Source organism: Osmia lignaria, chromosome 11 (assembly GCF_051020975.1).
Source record: "Osmia lignaria lignaria isolate PbOS001 chromosome 11, iyOsmLign1, whole genome shotgun sequence".
NCBI classification, from domain to species: domain Eukaryota; kingdom Metazoa; phylum Arthropoda; class Insecta; order Hymenoptera; family Megachilidae; genus Osmia; species Osmia lignaria.
Window position 1 is genome coordinate 10,404,540 of NC_135042.1, and position 20,806 is coordinate 10,425,345.

At 36.3% G+C, this 20,806-nt stretch overlaps 6 protein-coding genes across 8 annotated transcripts; 4 read left to right on the forward strand and 2 right to left on the reverse strand.

The window, feature by feature from the left end:
- Positions 1 to 189: 189 nt before the first annotated feature.
- LOC117603657 (luciferin sulfotransferase) lies at positions 190 to 3,319 on the forward strand. 2 transcript variants are annotated; one of them, XM_034323003.2, is made up of 6 exons: positions 190 to 504; positions 585 to 833; positions 905 to 1,001; positions 2,157 to 2,455; positions 2,526 to 2,620; positions 2,702 to 3,319. In XM_034323003.2, exons 2-6 carry the CDS (start codon positions 653 to 655, stop codon positions 2,993 to 2,995), a joined length of 966 nt encoding a protein of 321 aa, XP_034178894.2. In that variant the 5' UTR covers positions 190 to 504; positions 585 to 652; the 3' UTR covers positions 2,996 to 3,319. The 2 variants fall into 2 exon arrangements, with proteins under 2 accessions (XP_034178894.2, XP_034178893.2); XM_034323002.2 differs by lacking the exon at positions 190 to 504 and having other exon boundaries at positions 512 to 833.
- Positions 3,031 to 4,834, reverse strand: LOC117603658 (uncharacterized). Its single transcript, XM_034323006.2, has 5 exons — positions 4,717 to 4,834; positions 3,837 to 3,912; positions 3,537 to 3,776; positions 3,344 to 3,471; positions 3,031 to 3,284 (listed from the first exon to the last, which is right to left on the reverse strand). Exons 2-5 carry the CDS (start codon positions 3,890 to 3,892, stop codon positions 3,031 to 3,033), a joined length of 678 nt encoding a protein of 225 aa, XP_034178897.2. The 5' UTR covers positions 3,893 to 3,912; positions 4,717 to 4,834.
- A 28-nt stretch (positions 4,835 to 4,862) lies between these two features.
- LOC117603649 (protein Skeletor knk) lies at positions 4,863 to 8,138 on the forward strand. Its single transcript, XM_034322990.2, has 12 exons — positions 4,863 to 5,003; positions 5,255 to 5,474; positions 5,545 to 5,653; positions 5,741 to 5,979; positions 6,049 to 6,217; positions 6,295 to 6,406; positions 6,466 to 6,602; positions 6,668 to 6,803; positions 6,864 to 7,053; positions 7,125 to 7,225; positions 7,290 to 7,544; positions 7,621 to 8,138. The coding sequence occupies exons 1-12, from the start codon at positions 4,928 to 4,930 to the stop codon at positions 7,914 to 7,916; spliced, it is 2,040 nt and encodes a 679-aa protein (XP_034178881.1). The 5' UTR covers positions 4,863 to 4,927; the 3' UTR covers positions 7,917 to 8,138.
- Positions 8,139 to 9,358: 1,220 nt separating this feature from the next.
- Positions 9,359 to 12,754, reverse strand: LOC117603652 (protein fem-1 homolog A-like). 2 transcript variants are annotated; one of them, XM_034322993.2, is made up of 8 exons: positions 12,612 to 12,754; positions 11,548 to 12,000; positions 10,987 to 11,295; positions 10,545 to 10,911; positions 10,237 to 10,480; positions 9,917 to 10,165; positions 9,703 to 9,828; positions 9,359 to 9,635 (listed from the first exon to the last, which is right to left on the reverse strand). In XM_034322993.2, the coding sequence occupies exons 2-8, from the start codon at positions 11,984 to 11,986 to the stop codon at positions 9,405 to 9,407; spliced, it is 1,965 nt and encodes a 654-aa protein (XP_034178884.1). In that variant the 5' UTR covers positions 11,987 to 12,000; positions 12,612 to 12,754; the 3' UTR covers positions 9,359 to 9,404. The 2 variants fall into 2 exon arrangements, with proteins under 2 accessions (XP_034178884.1, XP_034178885.1); XM_034322994.2 differs by lacking the exon at positions 12,612 to 12,754 and adding an exon at positions 12,310 to 12,524.
- Positions 12,755 to 13,356: 602 nt separating this feature from the next.
- St2 (Sulfotransferase 2) lies at positions 13,357 to 15,364 on the forward strand. The gene is made up of 7 exons (XM_034323001.2): positions 13,357 to 13,509; positions 13,593 to 13,796; positions 14,016 to 14,112; positions 14,178 to 14,334; positions 14,405 to 14,525; positions 14,594 to 14,688; positions 14,751 to 15,364. Coding segments are annotated over exons 1-7 (987 nt in total). The 5' UTR covers positions 13,357 to 13,508; the 3' UTR covers positions 15,063 to 15,364.
- A 219-nt stretch (positions 15,365 to 15,583) lies between these two features.
- LOC117603650 (DDB1- and CUL4-associated factor 10 homolog) lies at positions 15,584 to 20,654 on the forward strand. Its single transcript, XM_034322991.2, has 5 exons — positions 15,584 to 16,287; positions 16,373 to 16,486; positions 16,565 to 16,934; positions 17,013 to 17,228; positions 17,300 to 20,654. Exons 1-5 carry the CDS (start codon positions 16,091 to 16,093, stop codon positions 18,416 to 18,418), a joined length of 2,016 nt encoding a protein of 671 aa, XP_034178882.2. The 5' UTR covers positions 15,584 to 16,090; the 3' UTR covers positions 18,419 to 20,654.
- The last annotated feature ends 152 nt before the right edge of the window (positions 20,655 to 20,806 follow it).

Sequence of the window (20,806 nt, forward strand, 5' to 3'; positions counted from 1 at the left end):
AAATGTATCGGTGTATCGTTTTAGAAGATTAATTATCCGACTGAAAGGAAAAATGAATAGACTGCAACCTTGCTCCAGTAAAACCAACGCTCAACAAAAACTTAACAATTTCAGCTCCGTTTGTTCTATATAAGAACATCTGCGGATTCCGAGGCAGTTGGTTCTCTCTGAAAACTAAGAACACGTCTCGTTCGACACAGATCGAAGTATAATATTTTTCAAATTGATTGTTTAAATCTCGACTCGAATGCCACGGTGTTCATTCGTGTTCACGAAATCCGTTCTTGTGTCTCTAATCAACGATCATTATAAATAAATCTTATCTCGCCTTAGCTGTTTGTTGTTGAAAGACAAAGCAATTTAGAACAAGTTTGTTTTGGACAATAAAAGCTAATTCCGCTTATTAACAGTTTGATAAGAATTTGCAATGAACGCCCCACCATCAATTCAAAGTTCGATGCACCTTATCAGGATTAGTTTCCTTTCGATATCAGTATTGAATAGGTGAGAAAAATAAAATATTTAATACAATAAGACTGACGATCAACAGTAATAGACCACTGAGTATTCGTTCGGTAATACAGAAGGACGTAGACGCGAAATCGGCAAACTTTGAAAATTCTTCAATAGTTTGTGGCAACATTTTGGAAAGATGGCTTCGAAAAATGAATTGGATCAGCTTTTATACAAAACCTTTACCAACCAAGTTCGTACAGGATATATCACTGTAGAAGGTGTTTGTCTGCCGGAAAGATACAAAAAGTTTGCACAAGCGATCGAGGATCTGGAAGTCAAAGAAGATGATGTTTGGGTCTGCAGTTTTCCTAAGACCGGTATACTTTCTCACTTATTCTATTGATAACAGAAATTTATGAAGAATGTTTAATTTAAATAATGCGATCAGGAACTACATGGACCCAGGAAATGGTATGGTGTATCGCAAACAATTTGGATTACGAAGGGGCGAAGGTACCCTTGGCTGAAAGATTTCCATTTTTAGAGTAAGTTTCATTTTACTTGATTCTGATTTTACATAATTATAAAATGACGCTAGCACCGGTGAGAAATATAAAAAAAAGGTAGATGTTTTGTTATCTGCACTTATTAGAACTGCTACATAATCTTAGCAAACTATACTGATGGAATTAATTCTGGACACTTTGAATAAAAATAATCTTTATTTCATATTTGCGCAGAAAATGCTATGCTAAATTGATACCGTAATATTTTTATTGCAATCTATAATGTTTGTACTTAATATTTTCACATGATTTCGTTTGTAAATGTTTTAAAATTTTAATTAAAAATCTAAACTCTGTTGTTATTTTTATTTTTCCACCTGGCAACAATCACAAGATTGGATATTAATTTTTTTCTGCCTCTTTTGATATGTTGAAATTGTAATTTTTATTGTATATTAAAAGTATGGCTGTAAATGGTCTTTTTATTGATTTTTTTTATATAAGCGACGCCCTAAAATTAGAAAACAATGATTAGAATATAAAATATAAATGATTATACAGGGTGTTTGACAAGAAGTGGGCAAAATTTTAAGGGGTGATTATAGGGATCAAAATAAGACGAAAATCAAGAATAACGAAATAGCGTTTGCGGCTTTGTTTTCCAGTAATTAACGTTTAAAAATTCGAGTAAAAAGCGCCTGAAACCTGCAATCCGCCCAGCACCGACGACTGAACGTCAGGTCAGCAGGGGAAGGTACAGTCATAACCAAGAATCGTTGAATAGTAGAAATTTACCTCGTGCTATTCTGTTTCTCGGTATGCAGCATTCGGCTTTCTCTTCTTGGTTATGACTGTACCTTCCCCTGCTGACCTGACGTTCAGTCGTCGGTGCTGGGCGGATTGCAGGTTTTAGGCGCTTTTTACTCAAATTTTTAAACGTTAATTACTAGAAAACAAAACCGCAAACGCTATTTCGTTATTCTTGACTTTCGGCTTATTTTGATCCCTAGAATCACCCCTTAAAACTTTGCCCACCTGTTGTCGAACACCCTGTATATTAAATTATTTGAATAAATGCGAAATTTAGTAAAAATTTAAGTGTCCAGAATTAATTCTACTAGTGCATATTGACATACGGATAACTCTATAACTCTATACAAATCATTTACGAATAAAAACCACATGTTTGGCCAGGATTTCCGCACTGTTCGATGCTTCATCCATGCCTCAACGACCGGGAACCAAACCTGAGTTGTTCAATATGGACAGCCCGGCTTACGTGAAGAACAAACCCAGTCCGAGATTTATCAAAACTCATTTACCCTTTCATTTATTACCACGACAGATTCGAACGGGTGAAAAGAAACCGAAAATTATCTACGTTGTTAGAAATCCAAAGGACACCTGCATCTCTTATTATTACCATTGCAAATTGATAGAGGGTTATCATGGCGACTTTAACACCTTCTGTCGCCTGTTCTTGGGTGACAAATGTACGTACAATTACAACAGAAACAATAACCAATTGATTCCTGGTGTTTCTATTCGATTGCTTTCTTACAGTAAACTATGCTCCATACTGGGATCACGTTATCGACTTTTGGAACAAGAGGAACGACTCCAACATGTTGTTCTTAAAGTACGAAGACATGAAAGCGGTAAGTAACGAACTAAAGTTTTCAATTAGCTGATCAATAATGTTCGTTCGAAGATGCGATGATGTTTTTTTAAAAATTTAGGATTTACCGGCGGTAATTAAGAAAACAGCAGCGTTTTTGAACAAACCTGTGCCTGTCAGTGGGATGAAAGGGTTGTTGGAACATCTGAGTTTCGATAATATGAAGACTAATCCAGCCGTGAACTTCGAGAAAGTAATTAACGATATTAAAATGTTCAGACCGATTGATGGTAACGATGAATTCATGCGCAGCGGTAAAGTTAATCAGTGGAAAGAAGCAATGCCTGAAAATGTCATACTTCAGTTTGATAAGTTGACGAAGGAGAAATTATCTAAACACAATATTTACGCCTAAACTTTAAACCTTACAATAAACACATATCAGTTGAATTATATCCTTGTCTTTGGTTCAATGCATCGAAGAATATTCGGCATGCTAGTTTTTGATAGTTCACCGATCGACGCCTTAGTCAAAGGTGTAACGACGCTGGTATCGCTTCCTCTTTCAATTAAAATGATCGCCGCATCTCTCTTCCTCCATAAAATCGCTATCTGAAGAGCAGTCAAATTCCTATTGTCCAGTGAATTAATTTCAGCACCGTGATTCAACAAAAGTGAAACAATGTCCACGTTCGAAAGATACACTAAAACAAATAAATTTCTGTAATGATTTAATAAATCCTTTTGCTTTAATTTTATTCACCTGATACCATAAGCGGTGTACGCCCTTGGAAATCTTGCTGAATTATAGAGGCACCAGCTTCTAGAAGAAACAAAACATTTTTTGATCGTTCTGCTACGATGGCGTACTGAAGACAAGTCCAGCCTCTCCTATAAATATATTTTCTTTGACGAAAGAACGACAGAATTTCCTACCTTCCTATTTTATTTCTTACATGTCCACTTTTCCTAGATCCGCCCCCTTTTTCAAAAGAACTTGCAACAATTCCGGATTTCTCGAAACGAATGATGCATACATGAGAGCTGTTCTTCCCCAAGGTTGAGTGACGGTATCGTTTAAAATGTTTAAATTATTATCTAATAAAATTGACAAGATTTGTGGATCGCCTCGATCAATAGCTGATGTCAGAGGTGTTTTTAAATTTGGCGTGGGATAATGCAAATCTATCGACGGGCTGCAATCGTAACGCCAAATATTAACATCGCGAAAATAAACTTTACATTAACATACCTACTTCTGTGTTAAAAAGTCTTTGATTTGTTTGATAGTTGCGAATCTAAGAAGCCACATGAACTGCTCCTCGATGGAACCTGAAACAAAACGTTAATTTATTAGTACAAATACAGTGGTATACGTCTACTTTGGAATGTATCCTGTTCGGACGTGACAAATTTTACTCGGTATACGACATAAATTTTTTCTGCGAATTTTGCGTCATTTATATTAATAGCAGTTTTTTTTACATGAGAACGGATTAATCATTTGTACATTACTTCTTATGGGAAAGGTTGGTTTGGTATACGTCCTATTCTGTATAAGTCCAAACATCAGGAACGGATTAAGGTCGTATACCGAGGTACCACTGTAGTAAAAAATTATTGTATCACGTTGTCTTACTATTTTTCTCGAAATTATATCTCATTCTCAATATAATGGAAAATTTATTGAATATTATGGAAATTTGTGTTATCAGTGGACAGATGTTTCTGCGCCGGTCTCAAATCGACCAAACATTCCATGATTATCTTCCCGCTGAACGCAACATGTTTAAAAATGTTCAATTATGTAGAGCTATACAGAAGAACTTTTGCCATTCAGACTTTCAAGGATACCATTATCCTTCTACTGTTAATAAAATATTAAAGCTTCTAGTTCACGATTTATCTGTAAAGTTATATTGAAATCGGTGCATAACATCATGTACTTCCTTTGTTAGTTGGTACTTTAATTGGAGACATGCATTCCATTCTATCGAGCACCGGAAGGACAGCAATCCAATGACACTGTCTTTCTCCACGTCGAGGAAACTTTTAAAGACGTTGAACCTCGATCGAGGCCCCTCTAAAACAAGTATACTTTCCCTTCGAGACGGTAACACGTGCTGGTATACTAACCGTTCGAATGGCCAAAGTCTACTTTCTAGAGAGACGGTAGCCAGAACGAGTCGAGGCCGCGTCCATTGCTGTGCTTCTGTGCCTTTCATTCACCTCTGGACAATAATTTTTGTTTTTCTGCAGCTGAGATTATTTAGGCTTTTCATAAATTCAGTGACCGACGAGACGGGCGTTGAATCGTTCAAAAGTTTCACCTGAGGATGATGAAGTGATGGCAGATGTTACAAGAAGGTGGATAACGTGCGTTCTTGTGACAATTTTGGCATGTGTATTGTTTCCTGCCTGTGGTATGTGTTTAAGAGAAATAGAAATTTATATTGATACTTGAAAGTACTTGCAATATATTCATAAATAAAATAGATATACTTACTTTTCTATTGAATCAGGATAAGTTAACGTTTCTCATCAAGCATCGAAGTCCCCGTTTATTGTTAATTATAGCAGCTGCCCCTTATTGCCTCGTTCAGTTCTAAACAAAGAATATATCATTATTTATTGACAAATGAAAAATTGATCATGAATGAAATGTAATCGACAGGCTTCGCTCAATCGGATGACGAAGAGTACAAGGGCAAATACCTTGGGAAGTTGAACGCGTACCATCATCAGGTATCCGGTGACGTTTACGTAGTCGACGAGTACACGTTGCTGCTGACGTCTTTTAGCTATGATGGCAATGGAGCCGACGCCTTCTTCTGGGCTGGTGCGACGAACCGACCGGGTCCTCAAGGTTTCATCGTACCCGATGAATGGGGCAAGTCAGTTCTTTTCGATAGAAAAAGAAATTTGACGAAGAGCTGTGCAGGTAAAATGCGTCTTTTGTTTCAGAACAAACGTCTTGGACCGATATTTTAACAAGGACTTTACGCTCACCTTACCGGATAATAAGAAGATAACGGATATTAAATGGTTTGCTGTATACGATCTGGGAAGCCAGGTACAATATTCTTTGTAATTGAATTAATATTGTAATATTATAATATAATAATATTGTAATATTATATTATATGGCTATTAAATTTAGAATACATTCGGGGACGTGTACATTCCTGAAGAGTTCGACCCTCCAACGCCCCAGAAAATATCTCAATTGACAAAACGATCGCACGGAGTGTCCTCCGAGGCTATCGTGATTATGGACTCAAAAACCATAAAAATACCAGAATTCAAATACAATGGGCAAGGAACAGACACGTATTTCTGGGTAGGACTTGGTCCTCAACCTTCCAGCAAAGGAACCAAAGTTCCCGACGAGTACGGCTAGTGAGTACATGCTATTTGAGTCCGTTTACAAAAGTTTCTTACAGAAATAATGTTTATAACATTTATCAGTTTGGATCCGATTCGCGAATACAAAGGGGAAGATGTGATCATTCAATTACCTGGGGACATGACTGTGTTCAATATCGATTGGCTAAGTATCTTCGACGTGAAGAGTAAATCAAATTACGGCTCTGTTATAATTCCTGATGGCTTGAACGTGCCTCCTTCCCTAGTAAAAGTAATAAATTATTTCAATTTCCCATCGGTTGTACGGTCCGAAGGAAAAATAACATTGAGCGATCTATCAAAGTACAGGTGATCAAGCACGCGCAGGCCTTACCAAATTGCGTTCAACTTCATAAACGGTATCAAGTTAGCTGGGAAATTTTCGGTCCTCAGATCACCGTTCAATTAGCTGGACAAATCGGTAAGTGAAATTTAGTGGCAGGGTAAAATGAAACAAGGTTAAACATTTAAATCTTCCAGATGAGTCTGAATACATGGCGTTTGGGCTATCCGGTTCAGAGACTTCTAGCCAAATGGAAGGAGCTGATGCTGTAATTGCTTATATGGACGATACCAGAGGATACGCCATGGATTATAACATCACCGCCAAGGCACCGGTATGTAAATGTATACCAAATTCCATCAGACCTAATTAGAATAACTTGTTTTATTCCGTGAACAGTGTGGAAAAGTTCTTGGTCAATATAAAGGTGTCTGTAAGGATGAATTGTTGGGTGGTCAGGATAACAATCAATTGTACACAGCTGCAAGAGAAGATGGAATCACTGTTATCACTTACAGACGTACTCTTAATTCATGTAAGTATTTTTTTAAAAAAATGAGTAAAGGTGAAATATACTGAGTACCTTAAATTGTAGCCGATTCAGGAGACAAAGAGTATCCAACGGATAGACCAGTTTACGTGATATGGGCTCTAGGAAAAATGGACGAGAACAAAGAACCAACTTTCCATGACATATATCCCAAGAGTGATTTGAAGTTAGAATTAGCCCGTCAAGAACCAGAGAACACCTGCATGGATTTTACAGAGACCAATGAGAAATTCATGTGAATAGCAAATTTATCTAGAACAAATGTTTCTGATATAATTATTGTAATTATAAATGTTCTTTCATTAGAGAACCATGGGAAAAGGCTGATATATTTGCCATAAGTATTCGAACTTTTAAAGCCACAATTGGACCGTCTGGTGGTAAAAAAGGCTATCAAGGAATCACAGGTGTGCTGAAAGTGTTATATAATTTCTTTGATACTGAACACCAGTAAATTTATATATTTTGTAGGACAACCATCTACCGGTTTGGCATGGTACATCGAGGGTCAATTGGTACCCGAATTGTACCTGCGTCGAGGATTAACTTACAATTTCCGGGTTCACGGAGGAAATAATCCTCACAGTCCTAACTTGTATCATCCATTTATTATAACTACTGAACCACACGGTGGATACGATAGGCTCAGTGATGCAGCACAGAATAAAATCAGAGTTCTAGCTGGTGTCGAATTCACCAGAAGAGGTCAACCCAGACCAACAGCAGGTTCATAGAATAAAATAATTAATTCTTCTTTTGTTAAATAGAAATATTGAATGTTTGTTCTGTTCAATTTTTCCAGTTGGCCCACTTTGTCTGAGCAAGCATAACAAACGAGATAGAAGACTGGATGATGACTTTTTAACGTTCAAGCAATTCAATAGATCACTAGTGAGTACCTGTGAACCAGGAGAAGGTGGAATTTTGGAAGTTACTCCAAATTCTACGTGGCCAGACATCGTTTACTATAATTCATTCACCCATGCTAATATGGGCTGGAAAATACATGTGAGGGATGCTAACTCAAGAAACGTTGCTGTTGTTGGAAAATTGTCGTTGCTCACAGGAATAATGGCTGTGATTGTTCATTTGTTATAAAAATAGGTAGAAGTTGTTGAAATCATTCATACATTTTCATATGGACATCACCTGACAAAATTTTGGTCACAATGAATACAGAATGTTGAGTTCCTACAAAAAAAAAATAAAATAATCAAAAATAAATTAGACAGTTACTTTGTTGTGAATTATACATACATCACCTGTTACACACTTTAGTTGCTTTGTGAATATTTAACGATACTGTATTTATTTAGTTATACCGATATTGTTCTTTTATTATTTATAGGTAACATTTCAATTGTATGGTAAACTCAAAATTTTATAAATATCATAATACAAGACGTTTCGTTTTCGTGACATAAAAAAATTTGTGCTGTTTTCCATAAACAGGTGGATTTATCACGGAAATGAAACGTTTATTATTTAAAGCATATGTTCATACATTTTGCGTTTATAAGTATTGTTATTCGAATGATTACAATTTTAATATTTTTCTTTTGTAATTAATAAATAGAAGCAGTGAAACATACCGAAAGTGTTTTCAATAAATATAAATGTGTTATATTCTTCACTAAAATCCGTTCATTTGCTGCATAATTTTATGAATTTGATGGTGATGTGTGTTGTAACAGTATGGCAATGCTCGAATATAGTACATCTTTGGCATTCAAATTAATAGCCATGTCTTCTTCACAGATCTTTGACGTTTTGTATCCTTATTATGTATTTATTACACAAGATCTCTTCCATAAAATGAGTGTAAAAGCTTATTCAATAATTCTCCGTTTTTTGTTTTCACTAAATGTTATTCTTAAAATATAATGTCAATCCATTCACACGCGATATATGTTAGAAGATACTCTAGCTAATGATTTACGTACAAGTACATAAATCGATATCGAATTATAATATAGCATCCAACATAAAAACCTTATCAAAACATCTTTATTCAAACCAGTCTTTTCGAGTTGGATACTTTACCATTCTTACACCTTTCAAAATAACTATTTTGTATAATAATTATTTTCTTTAAAAATATTACTTTCCTCAATAAAAAGTGAGATTGTACAAATTCTAATTTCTTCATACAATCGTAACAAAGTATGAGAGATTTAGTTACATTCGATATAGGAGTGTTTATATTCCGAAAATGGATTTTTAAAATTTTTTATCATACCTAATGTATCCTTGTATTCTTTATAACTTTGAAAAAATATTATATACAGGGTGTTCGGCGACGGGTGATCCTTTGAAGGGGTGGTAGCTGAGCCGATTTTGGACAACTTTTTCCTTTACTGGTCTGTATTTTTCTTTAATTATTCAAAAACTAAGCCTTAGTAAAAGAAAATGTTGTTCAAAATCACTCCAACTCTATCAAAGGATACCCACCCATAGCCGAACACACTATACATGTACATATATTTGTATTGCGAACGTTGGTGCGTTTTCTATAGCTGAATTTAGTTCTATAAGTAATGAAAAAAAAAAAAACATTATTAACGTAGAAGTTCTGTTTGTTATTCATTATTCTCTATGAAGTTCTAAAAATTGATAAAGTGTATCGGGCAGATCTATGTGTCTTCTACAACGAATGCCGTATTTCCGAATAGCTTGAGCCGCATAACACCGAAGACTAATATAGTTTACAAGATTCACATTGTTCATTAAATTTGAAGATATCAACCGTACTGGAGTCTCTCCGGCTCTGTTTGGAGTGTCTAAATGTGCCCCGTAGTCCAATAACAATTTTATTAGCTGTAAAGAACGGGTAACAATTTGTATTTCTTACGCAGACGGAATTAAAATAAAGTGAAATACGTACTGCATTCTGAAAGTTAAATGGATCGCTCGCTATATGCAAGGGTGTTGACCGCCATTCGTTCCTTGCGTTGACGTTCGCTCCGCATTCTAAAAGCAACTTGACGACTTTTAAGTGTGGGAAAATTCTCTATAAAAAATAATTCATATTTTATGTTCCAACAGTTTATGCTATGTACAGATTTGATCCATGCATGAAGTTAATGCAAAACACCCACGTGTATACTATCAGTAGCAGTAAAATAAGTAGAACTGATGGTATTCATTTTTGAAACGCAAAGATGCAGAAGCGTGTCTTCCGTATATGCAGATCTAGGTTTTTGTTTAACTAAATCATAAACTAGCTGCTTGGTTAGCGCCTTCTGATCATCCGATGTTCCTGTTTCCACTAATAAGTAAATAAGATGCGTTACACATTTTAGTATTCGTTCATAACTATCCCGTTGTCGCTTGTGTACTGGTCGTTTCTATAATAAAATAAGCTCAATATACAGAACAATAGTATCCAATTACACAAATTAATTATATTGTAAATTACCTCCAATAATTCTTTGGCTTCTGTTAATTGACTGGAAAGTAATTTAAATATTGCTACAACATCGCAAAACCTTGGTTCCTCCTTATCTCGATTATGATCTGCCGCTTCTAACGTGTTCTCATTTAATTCAACCATAAGCCTTAGCAAGGCTTGAGCAGTGAAACACGTATCGGCATATAAAATCGAATCTTTTTCCACCCGAATTTCTAACGCTCTGTGCCATAAATCTATACAATTTTGATATCTATAATAAAAATAAATAAATGGATAAATATCTGGGAAAAATCGCTTAACATATGTGTAAGTACCTGAAGGCTTCTGCATATGCAGCTCCTCGGAACATTAATCGGAATAAAGTGTCTTTATGATGTGGGCCTAGAATTCTCTCACATATTAATAAACTTTGGATTCTCATGGCATCTGAATCAAGCGCAATCGCGTTAAGTTCCTCTAATGTTGTGAACTCAGTTGCATTTTTATATATATCACGTTTAGGTAACAGAGGCCTTTTTGGTAAAGGAACACCATTTATTGCATTGGCATTTCTAATAGCTATTGCCGCGCGCCAATATTTTAATGCCTTTTGAATGTCACGATTATCATCAAAACATGTAGATCCCATTAATTCATTTGCATCTGCTAATCTTTCAGGAGAATAAGGAGAAACCTTTTCCACTGAATCACAATAAAGAATATTACAATTGGTTCTAAGTAATTACATAATGTTTTAAACAATCGAATTTCTATTACCTAAATATTCAAAAATTCTAATGGCCCCTTTTAGGCAAGCAGTTTGAAGAGCATCATCATTATATCGAGATCTAAGATGAGGATCTGCATTATGTTCAAGGAGAAGTTTGGTAGTTTCAAGCCTGTGTTCTTGAATGGCGTAATGTAAAGCAGTCTTATTTTGAATATCTGTTGCATTTACATCAGCACCATGGTTTAAGAGAAAAGTACATAAATCTACGCTTTGAACAGAGTTTATCAAGCATGTTCCACCATTATAATTGGCTTTAAGTATATCAGCACCATTTTCTACCAAGTATGAAACAACATCTAAAATCAACAAAATCATATTTTCGTGTTAAATTTTGTATTTGAAAACTAAAACCAATTGGTTTCGTGCTATGTTTGCATACATGCAATTAACACTGACATCTATTAAGTATAGATTTTGGCAAATGAACCACTGACCTAGACCTGACTATAGTTTTATTTTTAATACAATATAATTCACATTTATATGCTATATCAATCTTATTGCAAAATCATTTTGCATATATTAAATATTTTAAGCGAATACATTACCCATGTGAGTCATGAAACAAGCTGATCTCACAGGAGTTGAACCAGAATCTGAAACTGCGTTAACTTCAGCTCCATGAGATATCAAACATTTAATTACTGAAAGTTTTCCAGAAACAGCTGCACACCATAGTGGTGTAGCACAATGTACAGATCGATCATCAGGTACTTCATATCTTCCTTTTTGTTCAATATCTGCGTGGCATACTGTTATAAGGTACTCCACAATCTCCACGTTTCCCCTTTTGCAAGCAATGAATAAAGGAGCACAGCCATCTTCCACCCGGGACACAATTTCTTTTCTGATTTCTACTTTATATTTTTCTAACCAACTCCTTAACCCTATTGTTAGCTGTGCTCCAGGTGCAATGTATTTGCATTCTTCTATGAGATCATGGGATATTTTATCCAGCTTTCTTTGGAAAGCATATATATTTAACATTTCTCCTTAATAGGCTGAAAAAAATTAATTTCTTGGTTAGTACATCTTGCTTAAATTTTGAACTAGACAAATGATTTCTTTATGAAGTGTAGTTAATATAAATATGAAATGCATGAAACTAAATTTACAATAATATAGAAAATGAGGCTTCTATTTTTTGTATACATGTTATAGTTAAACAACAAATATGATACTTCAACACATACACAATCAAGTTACAATTTATTCCTGAAACTTGATTTCATAATTAAAACAGTGAAAGAAAACAGGTAGTAACATGATGTATCAAAATAATACAAATAGGAAAACACAAAGAACTGTACCTAGCTAAAGTTGATCATTACAATTCACAATATGGTGAATACATATATAGCGAAATGAACTGACATTTTCGCAATAACAACGCAATACACACAATATGTATTAAAGAGAAAGGCATCACACTAATGAGATTCGGAGGAAAAGACGCTTCGAATTTTCTCTAGAAGCACCACTTGTTATCATTTTTATAAGATCATGAATGAAATGTATCATTTAAAATGAATGGCGTAAACGAAGATTTACAAAAACTGTACGATATAATTTTTGCCTCGTTAGCGTCGATTTAGAAAGAAAGCAAACTTACTTGGGCACTATCGACGGTCACCCAACAAATAAAACAATGTGAATGCATTACTAATTTTCCGTGCATCGTAAATGACAGCTACTAGTCGATAAATCACGTGATTAGAATTCCAATCACGTGACGCATTTTGCGTATGCGCGAACGAAATTTGATTTGATTTCAAACGCGTCGCTACAAATGCATTCGTATTTTCAAAAAAGAACCTGTACTTTTCTACTTCTAGCGTAAGATTAATACTGATTTTAATAACGATAAGCACCATTTTACTTGGTGACGTGATATTTCGGTAAGTATATCGGTCACGACGGGTTCATTCTTGGTTAGAATGTATTAACTTTCTCCGAAAGTGAAATCTCTCGGAGCGAGAAAGTTAATAACATCGAAATAATGTTTTGTGTGCGAATGGGTAATTCTTGCATCGCCTGGCACCATTTTTACGAATATCTAATATGCTACGAAATCCATTACCGATCATATTAATTTACATTCGCTTCTGATTGAAAATTAGATAAAAGGATAAAACGCATGGATTGTTTCTTAAGTGCATTACATATGCATACGTCGCGCGTGTAATAAATCTTTACAGATATACTGTTGCAAGGTTAAAAGCAACTTATTTTTCCTTCTATTTATTCAATCGTAATAAAAACTTGTTATTCAATAAATAAAAAGAAAGTATTATCATACAGATTTACATAGACAGATCCGGGACTCGAAAGTTGCTTCAACTGAAAAAAGAAGAAGAAGAAAAAAAAAGAACTGGACCGTGAGTTCCGAGAAGAGATGCCAATAAAACTCGTGGACATTCATTTCGTGGCGGACCACGGAAGCATCAGCATCTCGTTCTCCGTTTCACACCACTTAAACTAATATCATTCAAACAACGTTTGAGAACCAAGTGAGTGATTACTTGATTATATGAATGTATTACGAACGATCACGCGATCCGTTTGTTACATAGAGTTATCATAATCCTTACAGTGGATAGAAAACCTATTACTTTCGTCACGATCGAGGGCGACGCGGGAGAAAGATTGGATAGAATGTTTGGTGTAAAATCCAGTTTTCTCAGAGTGGAACCAGGCAACTGTTTACTACCGCCGCACTTTGTTTTTTACGGGACCAAGATACGGGACATGGATGTTTACGATGACGACGTATGGATGGTATCCTACCCAAGGACTGGTAACAAAAAAAAAAATTCAAATTTTCACTAATTTTCACCAAACAGTGACGCTTCAAGATTTTACATATACAGTAAAAGTCGTCACTCAAGGGACCGCGAAATTTTGACGACTCTAACGGAGTAAAAACCATGTAAATTTTAAAATGACCAGGAAAGGAAAATTATGACTTATAGAGGGTTTACTGTATTATACTATTTTTAATTTGCTTTTAATATAGGCAGTCATTGGGCCCAGGAAATGGTATGGTGCATCGGGAATAATTTCGATTACGAACGCGCTCAAACTTTGTTGGTCATACGTAATCCATTGCTCGAGTGAGTTTCAATAGAATGATTTAAATAGATACTCCAGAAACAATTGTAACGCCTCGTTATTCCAGGGCTTCCGCATTGATGGTCTCAGGAGACTACGTGGAATGGTTTGCAAAATTGGGGGACTCGGTTGAGAACGTTAAAAAGATGCCACGAACTAGATACCTAAAGTCTCACCTGCCGTTGGACTTACTGCCACAGCAAATTCATGAAAAGAAACCGAAGGTACTATCAACTTACATCGCGTTGCGCTAACCTTTGTAACAATCTTCTATTACACGTGCGAATATTTCAGATCATCTATGTTGCTAGAAATCCAAAGGACACTTGCGTCAGCTTTTACCATTATTGCAGGAAGTTCCACAATATGAAAGGAAGCTTCGAAGAATTTGCTGAGCTTTTCCTCGACGACAGTAGTATGTAATTAATGTATTACTTGAATAAATAATTGAATAGCAATTACTGAACAAAATTACCGTTTAAGCACCAATGGGTCCGTTCTGGAGTCACGTGCTGAAGTTCTGGGAGATGAGGAACCAGGATAACGTGTTGTTTTTGACGTACGAAGAAATGAAGAAGGTAAAGTAGAAATGCAGACGAACAACGTGTAAAAAACTTGAGAAAATGATTTATTTTGTTAGAATCAAGTAGAAGCCATCAAGAAGACAGCGAAATTTTTGGGAAAGAACGTGACGGAAGAAGAAATAACCGGGCTTAGCGAACATTTAAAGTTTTCGAAAATGGCGGCGAATCCTGCTATAAATTTGGAGTCTATATTACCGCAGAAAGGTGTTTCGGACGATGACAAATTTCTAAGAAAGGGAAAAGTTGGCGATTGGAGAAACTACATGTCCGAGGAATTGTCCCAGAGGTTCGATGAATGGACTGAAAAGCATTTACGCGGAAGTGGCCTCGACTTCGATAAGGAAGTGGTCACGTATGAAGAAGAATAAGAATAGTTTATTAAAGTTTCTAGAATCAAAGGGTGCCTCTTTGCAAGATCTATGTAAAATAATTGTATCTTTTATAAATGTGTATATATATATATGTTTTCATATAAATGTGCTAGTGTTTATACTCACACACATTTGTATTTGTCTTCATTGAAGAAATACATCAGAAAAATGAAGGTGCGCGCGCGTGTGTGTACATACGTCACCTATATGTATATACTTAAACAATTATAAGACTCATTGTCATTACCATTTACTCGTTAATTATAATTATTGATGGACACATTTACACCTAACGAGAGACCGGTTTTCTATTAAAGGACACTTATTTTCCAGACTTGTATGGGTTTCTAATTTTGTGCGGATTAAACGTGGAAACAGAATAATGTGAGAACAATGGATTTTTGATAGAACAAAGTGTTGGCGCGTTTAATTTATTTGAAAGAACACGGGTGACGTGAATTTTATTCGAGAATCGCGCCTGAGTTTTAGTCGATTCTCAACGTACGACGTTGAATGTCAAAGCAAAGATGGCGTTGATTCGTGTTGTGTCAGGTGTTTAAAGTTTCCTTTAAATTTCATCGAAGTCTGACATTCCACGCGGGTGCGATACTTCGATTTATTATTTACGCCATTCTTAGCCCCGTCAAAGATCGTTAACTAAAAAAAAACGTCAAGACGTCTGTCAAGAATCACGTGTAATATCGGCCGCTAGTGGCATTTTACACTTAACCTTAGCGTTCATCCGATACTGTACGGTCGTCTTCGAATCTGACCAAAAATTCTGGTCAATTCACGTCAATGTTGTATCTCCTGTCAAAGAAAAGATCACAAATCTGCATTGATTAATTAGGAGATGATATGAACGGTGATCGTTAATGTTCTACAATAAAAGAAAAGTTTGAAAAGTTTTCGTAAACGTCGAAATTTGCGATCGCACTTTCGAACATTGTTTACAAGATAGTATATCATTCCTAAGTTGTCGAATATATTTATTTGAATGCTGGTAAAACTTACACCTGGGTGAAATGCCTAAAATAAAAACCAGGCAAGCGAATAGCCTCTGGTTAAGGCAACGCGAATTGGGCATCAAATTTCCCCTGGGACACGCTGATCGTTTTCATAAAACCCTTTATTCTTCTATACAACCTGTAACTTCTTGGGATCATGCATTGTCCGATGCTGCTCATGGTGGAGTTTTCAATCTTGAGTATTCGCCAGATGGGTTAGTATACAGGCATTATGTATTCCTTAGGCTTGATTCAAATGTTATGCGCATTATAAATATTTTACCATTCATTGGTTTGCAGTTCTCTTCTGTTGGCAGCATGTGAGAAGAAAAGTATTTTAATGTTTGATCCTTTGAGGAGGAGATTAATTCATGCGATTGACAATGCTCATGATGATTGCGTCAATTGTGTTAGGTACGTATATGGATCAATTTCCAATCGGTAGCACATTCAGTGCTTGTAACAATTAATTATAATTTTAATTTACAACAGGTTTTTAGATCAACGTATGTTTGCAACGTGTTCAGATGACAGTACGGTAGCTCTTTGGGATGCAAGGAATCTGAAACAAAGGATAAGAACATTGCAGGGTCATTCGAACTGGGTTAAGAATATAGAGTATAGTCCCAAAGATAGTTTACTACTAACCAGTGGATTTGACGGTAGCATATATACCTGGGATATTAATAGTTTTACGGAAAATAGTATTCTACACACCCGCGTATTTCATACAAATGGACTAATGCGCACTAGACTTAGTCCGGATGCCAGCAAAATGTTAATAAGTACCACTTCTGGATACCTCATCATCATACACAATCTTAAGTTAAGCACATTAACTCAAGACTTGGCAGGATTTAGAGTGCGTTTATTTCTTAAATCGTTACTTTTTGTTATACACGCGATGACACGTTACAGAAACATGAATTTTTTATTTCAGCCAAATATGTACCGATTAATGCAGTCGTCTCAAACAACAATACCGAACGTGGCAAATTTCACGCATCTCTTTTCCCATTCTCGTACGCATAACAGAGTAGAATTTTTAACCGATTTCCCTGCCGGCGACGACGCAGAGATAATATCTAGTTTGCAAGTACATCCTCAAGGATGGTGTGCTCTGTCCAGGAACGTCAGTAGTGCAGAAAAATCTGAGGTGGATTTTACTCGTCCTTCAACGTATTCACTTAATTCGTACAATTGTTTTAAATGTCGCGTTTGTTACAGTGGACTTGTATTCACGACATACAAGAGCGTGACGTATCCGGCACAACGGAGCAAGGTAAAGAAGGAGAAGAAGCCACCCCTCAGTTTAACGAAGTAGCTGTAGACGAATTCGAAGATTTTCCACAACCACAATCCTCGCGTTCAGGTATAACATCGTCGTTCTTAATCGAAAGTCCGAACAATCGTGTCAGGGTAGTTCACACTACGTCCGATGCGAGATCGAATTCGATCGGATCCTCGGACAACGCGCAACCAATTAGATCGTCGAGGAACAATTGGCAACCGACGTCTCGCAGAACATCACGATTGCAGTCGAGAAACTCGCGTTTGGACAGAAACGCATCGAGGACGAATTTTAATACAGTCGAAGCTGGTTCTGGTTCAGGTTTAAGCTCGGATTCACGAGTACCTGTGGATCGAGACGATAGACAGGAGAATAGATACATGTATGGGGCCGAGAATAATGAGAGCATACAGGAGGATGCCTCCAACGATCAAGAGAGAGATTCAGGTCTGAATTACTGGTTACCAAGACCGAACATACACCTGAACTACCTGAGACCACGCAATATGATAGATGACTTTTCTACCGGCAATATAGAGTTGCATGTAAGTACGACCGACGTGTGGGAAGCACACGTGGCGGTCAGAGAAGCTAGACTTCGAAGGGAAAGACATCGAGTTGCCAGATCGAACAACAATGCTGTGGTTATAATTGGCGATCGGATCAGAGTCCAGAATCGAAACAGGCAAGGTCAACAGACGATGTACGCTATTCCGAGAAATCGTATGATCCATCAGAATACACCTAGGTTAACGCATTACATCGAGGAGCCTAACGTTGGCTCTGGATACATCAAAGAGCTATGTTTCTCTGCCGATGGCCGATTAATATGTTCGCCGTTCGGCTATGGCGTACGATTGTTAGCGTTCTCTAGCGACTGTTCGGAACTGTCCAATTGTGTACCACCGTTTAACGAGTCTGTACAGTTGCACGAGCTAGCGACGAACGTTAGTCATTCTGGCATCGTGGTCAGTACAAAATTTTCACCTAGGCATTGTTTGCTCGTGTCGGGTTGCCTCGGTGGAAAGATCGTTTGGCATCAGCCGGTGGTTTAGTGAAATCTATTAGCAAATTTATTTGTTCATTATCTAAGGATAGTCTTGAAAAGACATATACGACTTGCCGTTATCTCTTCCGTTGTCCTTTGTTTTTGCTTCTTTATTTTCTCTTTTAATCGAACTAGACAGTCTTACAGTGTCTAAACGAAGTTTTCTAAATAATATTCTTTTTGATGAAACTTATATTTTTTAACGTATCTTATGTTCGAGGTATGATTTAACGAGAATCGTTGATTCTTTCTTTTTTTTTTTTATGTTAAACATTTTTTATCGAAGCACGAAAGATATTTTATACAGAATTACCTTTCAGTAGCAGTTTGAAGGAAGAAACAATCATGACGCTATTTTAAGTATCATTTTGGACAAAGAATTATCTAATAAGTTGTACGTTCGAGCAGCTACAGACAATAGATCTTTACAAATAGCAAATCGTTGCAGTAATAATTTTTACGGCCAGAGTACTTTTATTTCCCTTTGTATTGTCGTGGAACACGTGTAGGAACAAGGTGTTTGTTTGAATCATACATCTCAGAAACATTCCGCTTACTTTCAACTGTAAATACTCTTGTAATACTGCGATTTGCGTTTGTAAAAGCGAAACAAATTGAGATCGGAAACAATTGTGCGCGTGTATAGTTTTCTATTCTTCGTTAAAACTCGATTGATGCAAATGTTACATTTTTTTTTTTTAGTATCTTGTACATTTTATCTGGCAACGATCGAAAGAGCGGTTCAAGTTTTCTCTTAAACTCTTGTAAAAATTGAAAGCGGTGCAATAACATGTTAACAGAAACTCTGTGCTTCTCTGTATTGTTTGCAAGAGTTGTCTAATAAGTTGTAAAAATAAAGAAGGAAGTGTATTAAACATTGCGGAGTGAAATAATCGTTCAAGAAAGATCAACCTCGCTGAAGAACGTGTCTTTTGGCGTTGTCGTTAGTATTCAATTAATTAGCCACGTATCGCGTAATTAGTTGCTAAGTACTCGAAACTTTGACTGATTATCTACCAAATTTGTATCGTTGGCTCATCGAACGGGGCCTTCCAGTGATTGTTATCGAACTGCCGACACGTTTCGTGCCACCTCTCAATTGTATCGTAATGCTTAACGTTAAGTTCATTGCCATTGTTGATTAACTTTATAAATGAAAAAACATTATAAGCTAATTAGGAGGCACGAAACGCGTCGATAGCAACTAGAATAATATTTAAATGCACGAAGTTCCAAACGTCTAATCGCTAATATAAGGAATATTTGATGAATTATTCTCGACAGGCTCGTTTATACAGGTTGTTTGAAAAAAAAAGATGTATCGCCTAGTCGAAAATTGCAAAGAAAACATACTAGTACGGTTACCAATCGAGATACCAAGCTGATATCGAGCCCGAACAGGAGATGTAATTTTCTGAAAGCATCAGAATCGATAACATGTGAATTATTTACCAAATTTTAGCGACTGATTTGCGACTATCTTAAGCGAACGTAAGATTTAGGGACGTTCTTCGACAAGGAGAGCTGTTTGATCATGAAACTCGAGTGTTTCGTGGCGTACCTTAGACTCGTCAAATGGAATTTGTATCGTTAAGCAGAGGAGAGATCGTGTAACATATGTAAATACATCGTCGACTTAGAGTATGTAATAACGGTGTATGTAATAACGCGTGTATTACTTTTTAAGACGAAATCGAGCCAAATCGTGGCCAAAAGAGAAGCGGCCAATGTTTTGTGTGGAGTTTGTTAATTTTTTTTCGAGAGAGACAAGCTTGATTCCACGCTTTGGAGTCTCGATAGTTTGATAAAATGTTTCTTTTTCGATTCAACTGTAGTATTTCTACCCGGGATATTTTTTAACGAGATCGATCGGCGATCAATCTCGATCCGTCGACGAAATTGAATGCAATCGACCGACGGACACTTGCTTCGAAACGTTTAACAAGAATTTTTAACGACACATGATCTGCTAGTGCAGCTGAAGATTCGTCAGCGATTTCCTTTTCCATCTTTACCCGGGAAATGCGTGAACGTTCAGGGACAACCAGTGTATCCTTGCTTACCGCGTTCCAATCGACAATTGTGTTCAAACTAATTAGCTGAACCGGCTGATCGTCGCTCGTAACGTTCTTCTATTACAATTATACGGTCCTGTACAGTAGTTAGTGTGCTGATTGTTTTGTAAGATTTGTTTGTTTTTTCCTTTTTTTTTTCTATACAATAAAATATTGCTTAACGTCTGACATGTGTTTTCATTGTACTTCCTTATAATTGTTATGCAATCCATTGTGTATCAATTAAAATCAGAGTTGTAAGAAGCTGTCCTCGTTGAATTCTCTTCTTGTTAATTATAAATTAGTCACAAATTGCTTTACCATTTCGGTTGAGTACAATA

Coding starts and splice junctions, on each gene's coding strand:
- LOC117603657 (XM_034323003.2), top strand. CDS start 653: ATGGCTTCGAAAAATGAATTGGATCAGCTTTTATACAAAACCTTTACC. Junction 1,002..2,156: donor GAAAGATTTCCATTTTTAGA/GTAAGTTTCATT, acceptor ATGTTTGGCCAG/GATTTCCGCACTGTTCGATG. Junction 2,621..2,701: donor AGTACGAAGACATGAAAGCG/GTAAGTAACGAA, acceptor TTAAAAATTTAG/GATTTACCGGCGGTAATTAA.
- LOC117603658 (XM_034323006.2), bottom strand. CDS start 3,892: ATGTGGCTTCTTAGATTCGCAACTATCAAACAAATCAAAGACTTTTTA. Junction 3,777..3,836: donor AAAGACTTTTTAACACAGAA/GTAGGTATGTTA, acceptor TTACGATTGCAG/CCCGTCGATAGATTTGCATT. Junction 3,472..3,536: donor GATCTAGGAAAAGTGGACAT/GTAAGAAATAAA, acceptor ATATATTTATAG/GAGAGGCTGGACTTGTCTTC.
- LOC117603649 (XM_034322990.2), top strand. CDS start 4,928: ATGGCAGATGTTACAAGAAGGTGGATAACGTGCGTTCTTGTGACAATT. Junction 6,804..6,863: donor CAGACGTACTCTTAATTCAT/GTAAGTATTTTT, acceptor CTTAAATTGTAG/CCGATTCAGGAGACAAAGAG. Junction 7,054..7,124: donor GAGACCAATGAGAAATTCAT/GTGAATAGCAAA, acceptor TTCTTTCATTAG/AGAACCATGGGAAAAGGCTG.
- LOC117603652 (XM_034322993.2), bottom strand. CDS start 11,986: ATGTTAAATATATATGCTTTCCAAAGAAAGCTGGATAAAATATCCCAT. Junction 10,166..10,236: donor AAGCCAAAGAATTATTGGAG/GTAATTTACAAT, acceptor ATTTTATTATAG/AAACGACCAGTACACAAGCG. Junction 9,636..9,702: donor CATTTAACTTTCAGAATGCA/GTACGTATTTCA, acceptor CGTTCTTTACAG/CTAATAAAATTGTTATTGGA.
- St2 (XM_034323001.2), top strand. Junction 14,113..14,177: donor ATACGTAATCCATTGCTCGA/GTGAGTTTCAAT, acceptor TCGTTATTCCAG/GGCTTCCGCATTGATGGTCT. Junction 14,526..14,593: donor GCTTTTCCTCGACGACAGTA/GTATGTAATTAA, acceptor TTACCGTTTAAG/CACCAATGGGTCCGTTCTGG.
- LOC117603650 (XM_034322991.2), top strand. CDS start 16,091: ATGCCTAAAATAAAAACCAGGCAAGCGAATAGCCTCTGGTTAAGGCAA. Junction 16,288..16,372: donor CTTGAGTATTCGCCAGATGG/GTTAGTATACAG, acceptor ATTGGTTTGCAG/TTCTCTTCTGTTGGCAGCAT. Junction 16,487..16,564: donor GATTGCGTCAATTGTGTTAG/GTACGTATATGG, acceptor AATTTACAACAG/GTTTTTAGATCAACGTATGT.